The sequence below is a fragment of the Melospiza georgiana genome, chromosome 5 (genome assembly GCF_028018845.1).
Source record: "Melospiza georgiana isolate bMelGeo1 chromosome 5, bMelGeo1.pri, whole genome shotgun sequence".
In the NCBI taxonomy this organism is placed as follows: domain Eukaryota; kingdom Metazoa; phylum Chordata; class Aves; order Passeriformes; family Passerellidae; genus Melospiza; species Melospiza georgiana.
In genome coordinates this window covers 48,330,236-48,349,436 of record NC_080434.1, presented here as the reverse complement: position 1 = coordinate 48,349,436, position 19,201 = coordinate 48,330,236, and the positions used below count along the sequence as shown (strand labels likewise).

Sequence of the window (19,201 nt, the reverse complement as noted above, 5' to 3'; positions counted from 1 at the left end):
CCTTCTGTTTACCAGATAGATACAGCACAACTGCAGCACAGCAACAGAAAGCTGTGGGATAGCTTGAAGAAAGACAATATAGCCTATTAAAAAAAAATAATCCAGAAATAATTCTGTATTTCCAAACAGGACATGACTACTAATACAGTATGTATTGGAAACACAAAAAAGCTTTTAATAAAGCAATAATGGATTGTACTTGTGCTTACTGGAAAGTCATTGTTCCTGTCCAGATTGTAAGCCCCAGAAATACTTGCCTAGTTTTCATTAAAACTTGTGTCATATCTTACAGTAAGGTATTTATTACTTAATGCTTTTCACTGTAAGCAGCACCACATTTGGTTTTTGAACCCAGATACTGCATTACTAAAAGCAATTCTCATGGCATCCAGACCTCCTTAACCTTAAATGAAGGTTTTTGTGGACAAAATATAAGAGCTTTCTTACACCAAGCAACATAAACAACAATCAAAATTAGTATTTTTCCTACAGTTTAGGAACTCAGAAGAACCACTAGACAGACCACACATTGAAACTGCAATGGGCTAAACAACAGAATCCAAGAGCACTGAGATACATGATCACAACTAGGATTCCTTAAATACTAAGGAGCCAAGCAGCCCTGAGGACAAGCAAGTATAAAGCTCCCAGTTACATTCACAACTTCAGTAAGGAATCAGTTCTTAAGCAAGAATATCCTCACTTCACTGCTGGATGAAAAGAACATTCCTGACTCCATTTAAAAAGAAGTAATGCCTGAAATTGTTGGCACAGAGATAGCATTCTGAAACTAGGCCGTATGAATGTCACTTCATTGTTGTTACTGAAAGAAAAAAGATCAACTACAATAAAACCTTAGCCAGCACTGCAACATTATGCCAGCTAAGCAAGCCCTTAACCAGACCCATGGAGCTTTACTGCCTTTCTGTTACACACTTATACACTCCCTGCAGATGCTTACTTTTATGCACATGGAAATGCATGCTAGCACACCCACTCCTTTTCTGACATCCTTCAGCATGTAAAAATTTAAAGTTATGATAAAAAGCATAAAAAGTAGCATTTGCACCTAAAAATTTTATGAAAACATAGCAAAAACTTTTCTGAAGCAATTTCTTAGCATATGGATATTTCTTGAATTTCCAAGCTCATCCTAAACGTAAATATTGTGTAATTCCTTGCTCTGCACATAGTACATCACTTGAATAGAGAATGTTTTAGGAACAAAGCAAATGGCTTGCCCACTTCAGCTAGCTCAGCTCACTGAGGTATGCATGTGAATCACAGTCCTTGGAGCCAGCACAGGCTGCACAGAGGGCTCTGCTCCCGGCCAGGCTGCACAGCGCCATCAGAATGCGACTCCCGCACGCTCACGGAGCGGACGTGCAGCTATGCTGGAATCACAGCCATTCCCACAAATGGGGTGACAATGCTGGGAAAAGTGAAATAAACCCCAGCTATCTCACCAGCACACACAGAAAATTGGTTTGTTGGTAGATGATCCAAGTGCCACTTCCTGATGAAGGAGTCAGGAAGATCTTACTCCGTGGGGCTTACATAACAGAGGGCATAAAGGAGAAAACATAGCACCATATATAACTGCTTCTCGGACAACCTTTTTATTATTATTACTCTCTATCTTAATATTGTTACTCTGTCTTGTCACAGCTGACAATTATCTAGTCTGGAAGCTGCAATTTATCTCCGTATTTATACAATGATATATCTAGTTGCAGACTAAATTTATTGTTACTGATTGTATCCTACGATTTACTTTAGTTTGGAAACAATATACATGAATCAACACTAAGGATTTTTAATCATTTTCATAAGATATTTTCAACTTCTACTATAAAATACTGGAAAAATCCTTCTGCTTATCTCTGTTGCAGCAAGCATGTTAATAACTACCAAGTACAATTACAAGGTATAATTTGGAACAGATACTGTTAATCTGCAAGACACAAATTAAACAAACTAAAAAGCAAAACCTATAAGGAAAACCTGTTCTGAAACATGAATTGCTTTAACTTGTAAGACAATAGTCTAGAAGTTATCAGTCTAAAACAAATTATAGCAGTTAATACAAAAAGCAGATCAGGTCTGAATGAGCTATTAGGACAAACAAAGTATCTGCATATCTCCCAGCACTGATTAATACAGTGTATAATAAATAACTTGCTACTAATTCCTTCAAACAAGACAGGTGAATATATCCTACTGTATTGGGGTAAAAATCCTAATGGAGCTATTTTGATGAAGTGTATGGTAAGTAGAAACTGCATCCCAGTACGTCTCAAGCAGCAATTAACAAAACATAAAGCTGAGATACTGGTTACTTCCAGATCTTAACTTTTTTCATTTTCACATATACAAGAAACTTCAGACCTAGGAAATGCTCAGCTGACGTGCAATTACGTCATCTTTGTCACCTCCTGGCATCCTGTCATGAAGTTGCTGTGCTTACGTTAGCAGAGCCTTGGACACGGTGCGAGGCAGCTCGGGGCCCAGACCCTGCATTGAAGCGTGTGTGAAGGGGTGACGTGAGGACAGACGGCTTGTCTGAACCAAGAGCAGCATCCTTGCTTCGCTGCTTCACTTCAGACAAGGAATCCTCCGAGAAACTCTCATTTCAGGACATTTAGAAGATCAAAGCGGGCAGTTTTTGTAGGCATAATAATAGGTTTCAGGTACAAAAAACAATGCCCCCCTGTAAAATACACTGTCCAAGGGTGACTGAGCTCCAAAGGAGCATTTGGAGCTTGACAGAACTAAGACATCATCAGCATCCAGTAACTCCGCAGAGATGAGCATCTACTGTCACTTCTCTTGGACAGCAAAGGGTGCAAAGAACTTTATCAGACTGCAGTCTGAGAAAATAAAATAATAAACAAATATATACATACAAAATCTTTCATGAGAACTACGAAGCAGATAGCTCTCAGACTAGCTATGCCAAGTTGCATCAGCACACAGGACCACTAAAATCCTGTTTTTTAAAGGGCAATTTCACACGGCAACATGCAAAAAAAGGGGGAAAAGAAAAATAGAGGAAAAAAATCCCCAAAAAAGAAAATTAAAAATGGATAAGATATCTGCTACACTGCTGTGATTCCGGGTGCAGCGACATACTTACTGCTACTGCCGCTCCAGGATTTCAGCAGAGACTTAATGCTGATCTCGAAGAAGAGGGAGTCCTGCAGGCTGAGCATGGTGCGGGCAGGGCGGAGCGGGCGCCGGCCGCGCCGCCGCCTCCGCCAGCACCCGCGGGAGGGACGCGCCGGTGCCGGTGCCGCCGTGACGCAGGGCCCGGGGGGCGGCTCCTGCCGGCACCGAGCCCTCCGAGCCCCGCCCCGGGGCCGTTCCGCCTCCGGGGGATGCTCCCAGCGACACGGGCACGGCGACCGAGCGCCCCAGCCCTTGGCAGCCGAAGGGAGCGACTCCTCGCAACTACCACCACAAGGGGCTATAAAAGGCTGCTTGTGCTTTTCCGAGTTTTAAACAAACTTCCAACCGATCTGTTAAAATCGTGATGAATTAAACAAACCGCCCAGCGTTGCTCTGCGCAGTGCCAAAAGCCAATCAAGCCGTCATACTAAAAGAACATCAAAATCAAAGGAGGGGTGGCGGTACGGAGGATGGGAAATCACAAATGTGAAAAACAATCGCGGTGGAGGGCAGGAAGGCCCTAAGTATTCCCACGGTGGCTGTCTGCAAAAGAGCTACAGCCAGTGGCAGTTCTGGATGTCCCAGCCCCAGAAGAGTTCAAGGCCAGGCTGGATGAAGCTCTGAGCAACCTGGTGTAGTGCTGCTATTGCAGGAGGCTGCAACTAGACTAGCTTTAAGGCCCCTTCCAGCCCAAATCCTTCTATGATTCAAACTCTCTGGAGTTTGGTTGGTGGTGGTTGTTTTCCTTAACGTCTTTTAAAGGACTTGACCGGGGGTTTGTTTGGTTTGGGTTTTTTTTTTCTTAGCGTCTTCTAAAGGACTTGACACAATTTTGGTATTTCTGATGGTTTACTCTGTCCAGTATCATCTCAAACGCTACAACGGAAAGTCTCTTAGAAGTTACAGTTCTGGGTTCCTAGGGATGCAATCCAACACTGATTAACTAAATCTGTTTTAAAGTGACATTTTTAAAAATCCACAGTTTTAAAACTGCTGCCCATACTAGGAGTAAACAAGCCATGAGGAGGAAATAACACCTTTGTCCTCAGACAAATTAGATATCTGAAGTTGTAGGAAAGATTAAAGAACAGTGAACATCAAATACTTTTAAGGTTTGGGGTTTATTTGTGGTTTTGGTTTTGTTTGTTTGGGGCTTTTTAAATCTATATCCCTCACCCCACATAGACAAAAGAATTATCACTAACCAAGAGGTAACACAAACCAGTTGATGTAAAACTAAGTGTTCTGAGTGACAGGTCTAACACAGCAGTAGAAGGACACTGGAGAAAGAATGGGACAAGCCTCTCACTGCACTAGGCTGGTTCAACCAACAGCTGCTGTCATTTAGGAGATGAACAGTCTTTATTAAGAGAGAGACCAGTAATCTCATTCAGTTTTCATAGTTTAAAAATAATCCAAATTTCCCCATGCAAAAAATACTTTTCTGTAATTAGATAGTAAATTGCCACCTATATCAAAATAGTACTTTTGTTCTTCCCAAACAGGTTACAGCAGAACATATATCTGCAGGATAACTCTCTGGGACTTCACATCCAACTTTCTCTCATAAGCTGTTTCAGGTAGTACTGCCCATGTAGTAGGTAGTATTACATCATATTCCTTTTCATCACTCCTTTTATAAATACATTCAAATTTACACTACAATCATTCCTTTTTCCTCTTACTAAATAAGACATAGCAGAGGTTGTATTTTGTTATAGGTAGAATATAAAGGTCAGATTTTGGGGCCGGCTGATTAATTTTACCACTAATTTGAAAGACTATTAATTATGGTTGGTCTCTGACTGCCTTTAACACTGGGCTACAGAGACTTCTTCAAAGGAATCCTTGTTAACAGTGTGCATTCCAAAATCATGAGCCAACTCTCTCAGCACCTCAAAAATAATGACTTTTAAAAATACACTTTGGCTTCTTTGTAGTTGCCCTTTCCACCCCCCCTCAGCTTTTATTCTTTAAGTTATCAGTGCCAAAAACTTATTAAAAACAATCATCCCAGAAATTCCAAGAGATACACTAAAACAACCCCACAAAAATACTGGTCTCCATGTTCCACCTTCTGGATTCCTGTGAAGAGACTTTCAACAAACAGAGAAGTTGTCAGTATTTCTGTAAAGTAGCATTTCAAAATTAAATTATTATCAGGAAATCTTTTTCAAAATTTGCATTTACTTATGACATTGAGGTGTTTGGCCAGGCAAGTTACTCAGCCTTTCACCACAGCATCTGAGATTTTGTAGCACTGTTATTTATTCATAATATCAACTAATGATCACAACAGATTGGGTTTCCTCAAGGATACTTGCAATTGTAATTTTAAATCATTAACAGAAAAAATATTAGCCCATTAACAATTCCTAAGAAATGAGAATTGTATGTACCAAGGGTATAAGCGTCTCTTTCCAAAGATTTCAGTAGATGCATTGAAGACTAGGAATATATATTAGGACCCAAAATATTATGAAAAGAAAGATGTTCTTTTAATACTACATGAATATGTATGCTCTCATACATACATGAACAGACACAGCAACTTTCATTAGATGGACATCACTAATTTATTAGACTTAAAAATGGCTTTCACCAAGTATTTTCACAGTCCTCCCTTTCCCCAAGAAAGGCAGAACCAAATTATCTGTACAAGTCCATTTCACAAGTGGAGTAATGGGTCTGTCAGTATCTTAGACCTATCATATACCATCAGCATCATAGGAGTTTTCTCATTGTACAACTGTGCACAAGCCCTCCAACAATTCTTCTTCCTCACAACTCAATTTAACTGCTTTGTAACCAAAGGTGTGTAAATAACAACGACTGCCATACCAGACTTCTTGGGTTTTGGTTTTCCTTTGAAATGAGTTAATGAAACAACCTACCAAATATTAGAATAAACAGAAGATTTCAGTATAAACGACAAAGTTTAAAATGTAACCTTTTATTTTTAATAAAAACAAGAATACTAAAAGCAGGAAAGAAAAACTATGGATTACAAGCTTCTGAATCTTGGACAAGCACAGACAAGGCTAATTCTTTGAGAAGAGCCCAACAAAGATATCAACATCATATATTTCTAGAACAGTGTTAGAAAAATGTCATTTACAACAAATATTTTTTTCCAGTTCCTGATTCTCAGAGAGGAACATGAAAGAGTCTTCTGGAAAGTACACTGTGTCTAAAACTGAGAGCAACAAGTATGACCACTAAAAATACCTATCAGTATGAGTACTTATAAAAAGTCTTCCGTAAGATTAATATTTTACTATTTTAGATAAACTGGAAAATAAAGCACTTGCATTTAAATATAAGCAAATAGCTTTCATCTGGAGCTGGTTCAATTAAGAAAAAAAATCCAAAAAAGAAAATATGAAATTGAGGATCTGTGCATAGTTTTATAAATAGGCTGAACATTAAACAATTCCAATAAATACACAGTTTATATACTGATCCCAGTATACCTTTTGATTCTGGATCAATTTCACTTCTAAAGGGAGCAGACTACTCTAAAGTCTATTTTTGAGACTCTCAAGAGCCAAGGTGAGGTATGCATGAATAAGCACACTGCTATCAGTAAGCTGTTAAAAAACATGACAAGAATTGGACCGTAGGTGCAGTAAAGCAGAAGTGCTCAATCTGCAGACACAAGCTGTTTGTACTCTACTAAAATGATTCATCCAAGTGCCCAGTCCACACCATGCTTTCTGCTCTGATATGGAAAACTCTCAATAAAGAGGATGGCCAGAAGCAAATTGCTCAAGCTGCTTCAGTGACCCAAGTCAGCAGACTCGAGGCTGGAAACAGACTGATACATTACAAGATTGACGCACTGTAAGCCCAGCTGCTCCAGGAAGCATTGCACTGGCATTTGTGGTACCATTCATCCACAGCACGCTTGACCTGTGCAAGCAAAGCCCATTCAGCACTTCCACACATACCTTTGAGATGGAATTTTCAATACATGTACAGTAAGCCCAGTCACAGGACAGGCAAGATTTGCCTTGAGTGTTTTAATAGCTGGAGGACCCAAGTAATTTAAGAGATCAGAAACTTTAGCACTGTAGATAGTACAGATAACAGAACTTTTCTTTATTTGTAGCATTAGGCATTTAATAAAAATATTTCTGAAAGGATCATTATCCATACCAGGATCAATACATTTACCAGAAATGTGTATGCAAAGGCTATTTGCACAGCTTTGCTTTAATTCAAGTAGCATCATGCCATTTTCTTGGAGATGCCCAGACACATTGCGGGCAACCACTCTGAACAATGTACATCAAGTGCCATATGCATAATGCTGCTGCTGCAGTACCTGCCAGAGATCTGGCCTGTGGCAAACACTGACACGCAAGGCCAACAAAAATTATTCATACAATGCTGGTTTTGCTTCACCTCTACAGGCTGCAAAGGTAAGAGGGGTTCCATGACTGAAGACATTGTTCTATTTATTATCTTAAAAGAGCAATATTTAACTTTAAAAACTTTGCTTTTAAATGGCAAAGAAATAACACTTTATAAGTAATTAATTTGTGTTCCACAGGGAGCATTACAGATTTTTAGCTTCATTTCCTTTCCCCCTCCCCTCATTTGAAGCATTGTTCCCCAGTTCTACAATAGCTTCATTTCTCTAGGACTCTAGAGAACACTCTGCCTCCCTCCCTCAAACCCCCAGTGCACTCTTGCTTTTTTCTAGAGGCATGGCCAAGATAACAGAATATGATTTTTCTACTTATCTCTCTGCAAAATAATTTAGATTATTTTCAACAAAGCATTCTGGCATTAACACTCAATTAAAAACCAAAGCTAAAGGCATTCTTTCCAGTCACAAAAAGCATGCAGCTATCCTTGCTTCTGTAAGTTCCTTTACAGTTTTCAACCCTACTACATTTATCTTCAGGATGATAAAGACCAGCAGAAAATACATTCAGAACTACCAATAATATTCCCCAATGATCAAGTTTCCAGTTAGTTCTGGAAGAACACTGAAGATACACATGCACACCCTCCTCACAGAACACAGTCTTTGAGTAGGATCAAAGAGGATGCAGTTAATATTTAACTTTTCATTAACTTAACAATATCTAGGTTGAATAGTAAGTCTGCTGTAAATGGAAAAAAAATTAAAGGGAAAGAATCCCCCACAACCTTCAAGAGTAATCAAATAACTAAAATTCAAATCCTTTTTAAGGTAGATAACAACAGCCTTATTAATTTTGTAAGAGTTTATAGTAAACAGATACCCAGTCCTTCCTGAAAATCTAGCTTTCCAGATCAGCAAACATTGTAAGACTACAAGGAAGCAAATCAGAAATCAAAAGGTGAAACATTTCAAAAACCAGAATAAGCCGTTCTGAGATGATGTTTAACCCATCTCGTGCCAAGACAAAATGAGACAGGTAAAGTGATAGCCAAGCCTAAAGTTGCTATCACATCTCTTAAGTCTGACACATCCAAGTTTCTCAATTACCACAAGCAGCCCTGCAATTAAAATTCTGAGATTTATTCCCTTCTTAGATGCTAAATTTCAATCTTCAATGACTGCAATAAAACTTAGAGGTATAAAGCCCAATTAGGATAGTTCAGTGTCAGACAACCTGAAATAACTGCTTAAGGTCTGATCTGTCCAGTTCTGTACCGTGCCAGCCTCCTCACAGTGCTTCAGCACAAACACACCCATGCACTGCAAACCAGCCCTCAGTTTTCACCAACTTTTTAAATGGAACCTGGAAACAGTTACAGAGCTACACAGAAAATCCCTGCTTAGTTGCTGGGCGTTTAAATGGATAGAGTAAGGAAAGGCTTAACTCTGTTACCCTACAAGGCCTCAAGACAACTGCTACAAATCAGTTATGTTTCTATTTTTGTTGTTCCTCCCAAGCTGCTGGATGTCTCTGCCACTTTTACGGGAAACATCGTATTTACATTATGCAAGGATCAGTTATTCCATCCCTATAGAGAGCATCTGCGGAAAAAAGAACACTGAGAGCTTATGATTCATCTGGGAAAACTTTAAAGAAGAAAAAGTTAAAGAAAAAACACTACCTATAGGGATAAACTCAGCCCAGAAGCTGCAATCTATTAAGCCTCACGAGGGCAATAGTACTTGGGCAGAAAATATTCTTGGCTGCAGATTACCACTAAACTCACAGAGCAGCTGCAGATCCTTGTGTGTGTGCTTGCCCTGCTCCTGGAGGTGAACTCCTGCCCTCCTCCCTCTGCCTTAAGCAAAGCTGAGTGTTTGCTCCGGAGCCACTGTCACTGCAGTCCACTCCTGCTCATACATTAAACACCAGAGAGCCCTGCATATGCAGATGCACGTCTCAGTCAGCCACCTCTGCCACAGGGCACTTAACAGCAGGCAGAGGATGGGCAGTGGCACAGTGACAAGAGGGAACTGCTGCAGGGGTCTCTGTAAAACCTCCTCACAATCACAGCCTACCAACTTACTCCACCACAACTTCAATCCCCATGTAGGCAGCTCTGCACACAGAGGACTTGGACAGATGTACTTGAGAGTCAGGAAAAGGAAAGCAAGAAGGGGCAAGACATGGACAGCCAATTTTCTCTTGAGGTTTCAACTCCTAAACCTGCCTTTCCTGATGTTTCTTACACAGGGCAGGAGCATATGGAGCTCCACCACCCAATATCAGAAATAAATGGAGTTATTACATTAACATGGCATTCTTCACAGTTGAACTTAACTGGCATATTTCTTTACTCCAAAGCCAGAAAATATTTACAGCACCTTTCTTTAGTGCTTTAGTTACCAGGATTTAAACAAGTATTTTTAATGCTGAATTTTGCAGCTCTCCAATCTCTGTGAAACACATATTCTTGCAGGAACCTGAAGCATAAGTTAAAAATAGAGATGCTTTTAAGATTTAAAAAGGTAATTAAAAGGTAAAACATACATTTTTTTGCAAATCAGAAATAAAAATTCATATGAGTGTCTTTTCTGAACCTTTATCTTGAGCATGCATGCTGTTACACTAAAGAAAAGCAAAATAAACACAAAAATCAGAAAGGGGGAAAACCAGAACTAGTAACAAACCCAAGGGCAGCTAAATGCAACAGTTAGATACTAAACACCTAACACACACTAAAACTTTACAAGGCCATGTTTGTCTGGAAGCTCTGCAAATATTTCACGACGCAGAGTTCCTTAAAGTGCCATAGCTGGTGGACTAGAAGCCAGTCTCTGCCAGCAGCTGCACAGCCCAGCACTCCACCTGAACCACGGCAGGCAGCTCTGCACCCACACACCTGCATCGGGCACAGCACATCCAACCACAGCCATGGTGTCACCCCACTGCAAGCCCTGCTAATGACTGAAAAACGAACAGCTGAAATCAGCTGGTAAAAACATGCTCACATAACATGGACAATGTGCTTTAGCTTCTTCTGTTCATTCAGCTGGCTCTCCCTATTTGTCAGTCATATTATCTATTGATAGAGCATTTGCATGCTGCTCGTTTTTCCCAGTAACTGATATGAACATGTCAATTATCCAAACATACAATGTACCTAGAAACATCTAACTTCCTCAATAACTGGGTAAATTAACCTACTCTGCTCTGCACAGCACCTTCCATGGAAATAGAATTTATGGAAACCCCAATCAACAAAGAAAAAACAGTTTTAAACTAACTAATAAACTGAAAACAACATACTAGATAAATGCAATATTTTAATACAAGTTTTAAGTTTCTTTTATATGTATTACTGGTTTTCCTGTTTAACTTAGAAAACACTTTGAAATTTAAAACATCCATCCTTCAGCAAGTCATCCTCTCAAAAAAGTAACTGAGACAAAGCTCACATCAGTGCATTTTTAAAGATGCCAAGTGACACCAGACAGTTTTGAGTCAGTCTAATGCAACCATGCAACAGCATCCTGGTGTTAAGAGTATCTGAAGCTTATATTGCCATACTGGTCTTGTCAATGAGCACTGAAAGTACCCCAAGAAATCAGGGCCCACAACATGCCTGGCACTACAGATATCAGCTAAAGAACTATTATTACTTATGTAGTATCACCCTACAAAGGCATATTGCACAGCTCATTAAGTGAGGATACACCAAGTCCCGAACATCCAGAGCACGTCATGAAAAACTGCTGCAGACAGAAACATCTCTTGAGAAGGTTCCATTGGTAAAGTGACATGGCTTTCTGAAAGTTTTACTTGTCTTCTCAAAACAGTAGTGCATTTGGATTTCTCGTAACAAATTCTTTCTTTTATAAATAAATACAAGCATCAAAAATGTACAAGCATGAGTCAAGAATCCTCCTGTCTGGGAGGGTGGTTCCTTGCTTGAAGGGACCTTTTAGAACTCGGCTGGAGAACAAGAGGATGCGTGTCGAGTGAAACAGCCAACGTCACTAACACTGCTTCCCAAATCACAGCTACTCTGCAGTAGCATTCACTACCTGAGAGAACATACTCTTACTTGAAGAGCAACTAAAGCTATTCAGTGTTAAGTTAGAGACATGAAAAATGACATTTACTGAAAATGGAAAGGCTTTCCAAAGTAGCCCTTGATAAAGAGGATGTAGTTGAAGTAGTAGTCTTTTCCCCCCAGTTTGGATCCACACAATAAAGGAACACACATAAAATTAGAACTCACAGGGTAAGAACCATCCTGTTACCAAAGAGCTTAGAACAAAAGCAACTAGAAACATAGAAGTTTCTAAACAAAGACATAAAACAGTTAACAAATGCAGCCAACAGAAACTACCAACAGTCATCAAAAATATCAATTATTGAAAAATATCATATCGACTCTTCCACTTAAAATTCGCATTTTCATTAGAAACAGAAAAAACATGCCTAAAGGAGATTAAGACTAGTCTGATCACCTACAAACCAAAACTTTTCCATTTGAAACACAGACCTCTTTTTCAAGTGATAACTGAAAAACTGTTTCACAATGTTCTAATCCTAACCTTTCTGTAACTTTAATCTGAATTGCTGGTATCACAAGTGTGGCATCTTCACATGAAGCTGCTGAATGAATCCTGCTAATAAATACTATACAGACCTTTCAAATATATTCTTGAGCATTAGGGGGATATTAGTTGGGATTTTTTTTAGCCTATAGATCAATTTCAATGTTTTAAAGGATAACAGTTTTTTACTTCAAAGAAAACAGCTCCTTAAAAATAAGCTGATACTTTTATTTTACATGCTATCCAGCCTTTTATATACTCTACCTTGGGATCACTAACAGACATTATTGATAGAACAGATTTTAAAACTTAATCTGCTACGTGCAAGATATATACAAGTAAAATTTGAAACAGGAACAACATGCCAAACTATTCTATCTCTCTCAAAATGTCACTTCCAAAGCTTGTGGCCACCTTAGACGCAAAATATTTCAAGAATATTTTTGTTCTTCTATTACCAGTATATCATAGATAGAACAGTTTTACAGTAGCAGATATTTTTGCAACAAGTTTCTCCACATCTTGTTGACTTCAGCAGCTTTTGTAAAATCTTCTGAAAACTTGTTTATCTGTCTATGTTAAGTTTTTTCACATCCCCCACATGTATCATGTCTCTCCCCCTCTCCTTCAACTTTAAAGCTTTATTTTGTCCCTCTCACAATTATCTTAAAAATAATTGTAGATTGGCAAGGTCAAGAGATGTTTGCTTAATTTACAATCTTCCCACTAAATTTTATCTGCATTATTTCAAAGAATTAGTCTGAAGATAACATTTCAATGAATATTTGCAGCTAAGTATTGTCCAATTTCACAGGGTTTTCTTTTCCCTTAATAAACTGGAGATTTTATTCTTACTTTTCACCATACAATCTGCAGGACAAAGTCAAAAGAACAGAAAAACAAAGTCCAAACAGCAGGTTTATTGACATTCACTTCCTAGATTTGCTGTTGGTTGTTTCTCACAGCATTCTAGTTTGCTGCCTATCCACTGGTATTGAAAGGGAAGGGAGGTTTCCTCTGGTTTAGCAGTAGAATAGTCTCACCAAAGATAGATGTGCAACCGAAATACCAAAAATCAATATGCAAGACAACTACACAGGTGGAAGGGTACAATCTCCTGTTCACAGCACTGAGCCATTACATTGATTCAGCTGTCACATGAAAGCTCATACTAACACTATGTCTGAGAAAACCTTTAAAGTGCTTGAATTCCAGAAGATGCATAAATGTGATACAAAGATAATCTAGTAAGTGACCAACAGCAATAAAAAATTTATAAGCTCTTCACCATGTGTTAGATGAAAACAAGTGAATTACCTCCTCACTGTATACATATACTGCACACATTTATATGAATATACCCCACACAAGTAGCTGTTAAGTATGAAGAAATACTTCTAGATCCACCTTTGATTTGTTCTGATACACACCTTGTATGAAGCACTGAATTAGAATTACTTCACCACTTTACTAAAATATATTCATTGTAAATTTCTGCACACATACTCTTCAGAAGAAATCCTGAGAAAAACTACAGCAGAAGCATATTAGGTATACAGTCAAGTATGCAATTTTAAAAGATCAGATCTTCAATAAAATAAAGATTCTATTTGAGATGTGGTTGAAAACTAAACACAACTACAGTTAATTTTCTGTATTAATGGTAAAATAAAGAAGTCAGAAGTGTACCCTCTTTGCACTTGGGCTTACTTTCAAAAAGATTTGCTGGACCTTACTTCAGTTCTTTATTGACTCCATCTTAAGCTAATGCCTTACTTAAGAAACATTTACCCAGTGGTCATTTTATCTGCTTATAAGCAGTAATAATAAAATCTATCATGCCTGCACTTAAAATAAAACTCTGGAGAGATGCTTGTTTTTCCATTTATCTAAAATATTTAAGAGTTCATTTTCCACAAATCAATTAAACCAGGGGATATCCAAAAGGTGACTGCTACTTTTGGTGATGGTAGGACATCTAATGCTGTGCCATTACTGACCCAAAAGGCCCTTTCAGCAAGTTGACTCCCCTTGCCGATTCATTTCAAAAGCGCCCCCTAATACACTGGAACATTTTCCACTGGCTTTGTGAAATTAATCAGCTCAGGGAAAAGCCACACCAGAACTCAGGAGAAGATGGGGAAGGCTGCACAGCTGTGAGTGAGATTGCCCTTTTCATTGACGGCAGGCTGTTAGATCAGCCTGATCCGCTTGTAAAACTGCACTCAAAAATCCAACCAAAATCTCCTTTCCCTCCCTTCTGTTGCAAAGGGCTTCAAAGCACAGATTCCAAAGGCCCTTAGGAGAGGTTCACTTTTTATTTCTTATGGAAAATATACACAGAACAATTTCCTGGGGCATTACTCAAACAAAACAATGTTATCTGCAGCGATAAGAAAACAAGGAGAGGTTAGAGGCTTTTATGTAAATACTATTCTGGATCCCAAACAGCATTATGGAGCAGTCTTTAAACACGAGCCAGCAGAGATTGTGGGGGGCAGCCATGGCACTGAGCTGCACACCAACCCCCCCAGTCTTTTCTAACCAAAACTCTGTACTTGGGTACAGAAACTGACTCTTATTTCATGTATAAACACCAAGTCCCAGGTGTACAGGGCTGATTAGAGATGCAATGGGAGCTGAATATGCCCTGCAGAGCTGCTGATATTACAGGTTACACAGTGCTCACAGGTACTGTATGTGTATCCAGGCCCTGCTGCTGACCCCCGAGGCAGCCACAGCTCTGTTACTTTACCACCAAAGACCACATTCCTGTAGGAATGTATTTTTACTCTCCTAGCAGAAGCACTTGAAGTGAAGTAGGTTTCCACACACAGAAATAACATGGGGGCTGTGAGCAGTGAGAATACTCACATCACTGAAAAAAAATCAACATCTCATCTACAATTCTTGCAGATTTGACTTACACAGCTGGCCATTAAGACAGTTCACAGTATCAGCTACCCTGCCTTATAACACAGTGAAAGCACAGAGCTGCAACAGGAGGGCACATCTCACACCACAGGCACAGCTGCCGTTTGCCAGCTCACTCGGGGCAGCCCTGGCATTCCCCTTCTTTAATGCCACAATCTGAAACTTCCATGCTCAACTTTACATGTTTCATTTGGATTGTAGATTTTTTGAAACAAATTTTTACAATTGAGAACATGTAGTCTTAAACACTACAGCAAATTTTTAAAAACTGTCTGTTTCTTTACTAACCTCTATTAAGCATTATGATGCATCCAGTCACATACAAACACTTCAACAAGTCAGTTGTGGTTTTCTTCTACAATTATGCTAATCTTACACATCTAAAAAGACATTTCTGAAAAGACTTCTAAAATAAACTTGAAACCATTCTGATGGAAACTACATATTTTAAAAGATGCATCACAGAGCATATATTTGTAAGGTCCTATTTTCAGCTTTAAAACAAAGTATATACTGAGTAAATATTTTGACAGCTGATATGATAAATATTTATTAACCAACAAAAACAAAAAATTTCACCACCCAAATTTCTCACAAAAAGTTTAGGTCAGCTAGATGCAAACCCAACTAGCTCGTATTATAAAAATAACAGTTTAGGATTTCAATGCCAGGAATAGGTTTTTTTTCGCTTGGTCTGTCTGTTGGAGAACTTCTAAAATATGGTTATACTTAAAAATAATTGTCAGGCTCAGAATTTCACCTAAATTCTCACCAAAACAAAACAAAAAATCTTTAACAGTAGCAATGAGGAACAGAAAGTAAAAAGAAAAAAATAATAAACACCACTTACTCTCAAATTCAAACACAGTAATAGGACAAACCACCTTGGCTTTAAAAAACTACCGAGTTCCTCAAATTCTATGGTGCATTAACACCATATCTGCCAACAATAAGCAAGTAAATGTTTACAATATTTTTTCAAATAATTCTATTGTTTTATTACCTGTTTGGTCAGCACCTGCCTTCTGCAGCATACCCAACTGGTAAACACAGTAGTTCTTTTGCTCTATTCCAGCAGGGCAGCTCATTCCATTACCAAGATACAAAAATAGAAATAAGCAGATAATTTAAAGAGGATTCAGCTACTATCTGCTATTGTAAAAGCATGATCCCAGAACAGACTCTAAGTCTTCATTTCGTAAATGATGACATCACACTATTAAACAATATTAGTCAGGCACTGCTGGTTTCCACAAAATCATTCCTAACAGCCACCATTTGGCCCATATTTAAGGATCAAGAGAGGTAAATTCATCTTTAACAGTCAGAGTAGTTTATTCTATGTTTTTTACTCTCATTTGCTCAAACTATCAACAAAACACTGAACAAAGATGAATGTATCTGTTTTCTCTACCAACTCAATCAGCCTACAGCATTTTCTTTTAACCTGACACAAAGACAATTCTATTTCTTCTGATGTTATAACATGTAGAAAAAATTCTAATTAAATTGAGAGCTATAAAGAAATTAGAATGTAGCACAAAAGCAGGATTGGTGAGATATACCTACGGAGATATTAAATTCAGTGATATCCAACTATAAACTCCAGGGCTGTTGTACAGCATTCCAAGTTAAATGAGGCTAAAAAACCTTTACCATCATACACCATGGGCTTCTGATCAGTTGTTCAAGTATATAGGCAGCCACAACACTTTATTCTATAGGCAGCCTTCAATAACCCACAGCATTAGAACATCAACTTCTTGTAATTTGCTGTGCACAGAAACAACTTGTTTAAAACATCAGAACTGTCCCTGCTTTCCTCAGCTGCCTATTTTACTCAACCTGATGCACTAAAAAAAGTGGTTCATGTAACAATCAGAAAGGCTAAGAGACATCTTTCCAAGGCAATCCTTTTCTCCCACCACCACCACAAGCCTAATTCCCTAAGGCTGAAAGTTCATCACCCGGTAAGACAGATGAATGTCTCCATCTCCCACCACTGCAGGTAGACAGGAAAAAAATTGCAGGTAAGGAAAAAAATTTAAAAGCCATACTAATTCTTGAAAATATCTAACCACACAGCGAAGGGCAAAAACTACATCTGACAGCCAGCAGAATCCAAGACCATAAAGGCTTAAGACTGCACTACTTTAGCTGAAGGCAAAAAGAAAAAAAAAGTAAAACTGAATTTTCCATTACCACCCAGCTGTACTATCTGAAAAAGGAACATGAACTAATTCTACTTTTTATTAGCACAATACACTAATATTTAGCCACTAACACATAGTAAAAAAATTTTTAAAAGAAATCATATAAGGAACCTTACCCATGTTCTTGAGGTTAAAAATTCTCTACACAATATCCATATTCTTATTTATTTACATAATATGTTTACTAAAAATGTGCAATCTTCCAAACACTAAAAAAGTGAAACATACTGTTTTGAGACAAAAAACCACTCAAAAGGAAAGCCTTTGAAAACTTAGGGGATCAAAAGACAGGGAGAGAAAAGATGACACAGAACTCACATCCTGCACTACAGTCACAGATCTCTGTGTAGCACACTTCTGTCTAGACAACTTAGTGCCTAACTTTATGTACATTACAGTTTAGAAACTTAAACATATTCTTATCCCAGAAAGAGGAGGGGGAAAAAGCTACACAGACATGCAAAGACAAGAAGTCCTGAAATTAGAAATCCTGAAAAATTGCTTCCACATAGGTCACTAACAAAGGATAATGCATCAGTGATAAAACAGTTCTAAAGCTCAAGACACCACAGTCATAGGAACTCTGATAAAAAGGTCTTTTATAATCAAATTTGTCAATTGAACAAAATAATCATGATCTGAAGGAAGAGCTTAGCAATCAGTTTCCACCAGGTTGATGTAATGGATACATACAGCAATCAGGATGTAAAACATGTGTCTCCTCATCTTCATCTATTGTCTGTCCTAATGAAAACAGCCTGACCCGTCTCATCTTCAGCAGCCTCGGAGAGCTCTCACGGGCTGGACTCCCAACATCCAGAACATCTCCAGAAGCAGCAGTGGGAACAATTTTTTTCAGGAATTCCATTTTTACGTGCCCTCTGTGGTCTCAGCAGTTAGGCTCCACTTCACAGAGCGTGGCTCCCACATCAGCTTCCTTGAGCACAGAGGTGGACTTCTTGTGGTGATGTCACGTTTGAACCTGGGTGGTGCCAGCAGCACGTCAGCTGCCAGCCAGCTGCTCCAGGGCAGATTCTAAAGACATTTCGCTGTGGGGACTGATAAGAAAACCAAACACCACCAAGCCTATATATTAACCAACGCAGGCTAAACTCTGCACGCCAAGGAGACACTACTTAGCACTGCTAAAGTTGTAAGCCCTAAGAAAATTTGCACAGAATTTGCAAACTCATATCTGACAGAGTTCAATAGCTCTTCATTTTCATGAAGTGCACAAAGAGCGTTCTTCTGTATTTGAAAGATAACACTTATCATTCAGAAAGTCCAGGCACTTTGTTTTTAAAGCTGGTGTATAACATTACCATTCACATTCTCACATAGTTTTAGCCACTAACTACAAAAATACTCACTTTTATTATATTTATGTGCTTTTTGCAGGGACTCTGGCGCTATTTTTACCACTTAAAATATTCGCACCACCTTCCAGAAAACTACAAGTACAGAAATAACCTGTCTCTTGTCCAAACATCCACTTTATCCCTAGGGTTACTTCTCCATACATGCCTGGTTTAGCGGAATTTTTGGGTTTTATTTTGGGAAGTTTAAATGTTGTTTTATATTTAGCTTAAAGAAGCCAGAAAGATGACTTGCATTTGGAGAAGAAAGTTCAAGGACAAAAAAAAAAAAAAATTATCATAGAAGAAGAACATTCCTTAAGGCTTTCTACAATTGGGAATATGTATAATTGTTTCTTTTACAGTATTCTTTCATTTACTACATGTAGAGTGGAGACAGACAGACACTGTATTAGGCAATATTCCTACCTCATTTACTACTGCAGACTGTACACACTGCTCAGAGGAAATACACTAAATACTCACTCCAAACATCTCAGTGGCAGCCTGCATGATTCTGTTGTTTTTATGAAGGCAGCACAGTGTCCAAAGCATTGCTGAATGCATCC

General features: G+C 38.6%; 1 protein-coding gene across 9 annotated transcripts in view; it reads right to left on the bottom strand.

Annotated features, from left to right (window-relative positions):
• The window catches only part of FRYL (FRY like transcription coactivator), a 163,509-nt gene that overhangs the window by 118,024 nt on the left and 26,284 nt on the right, over nt 1–19,201 (bottom strand). For 4 of the 9 annotated variants that reach the window (XM_058025349.1, XM_058025351.1, XM_058025350.1 and 1 more), the window contains exon 1: nt 3,137–3,214. The exons of the other annotated variants lie outside the window; for them this stretch is intronic. In XM_058025349.1, the coding sequence (XP_057881332.1) occupies nt 3,137–3,212 (76 nt within the window). In that variant the 5' untranslated portion in view covers nt 3,213–3,214. Of the gene's footprint in view, nt 1–3,136; nt 3,215–19,201 lie in introns of those variants that run through there. 9 annotated transcript variants of the gene reach the window in all.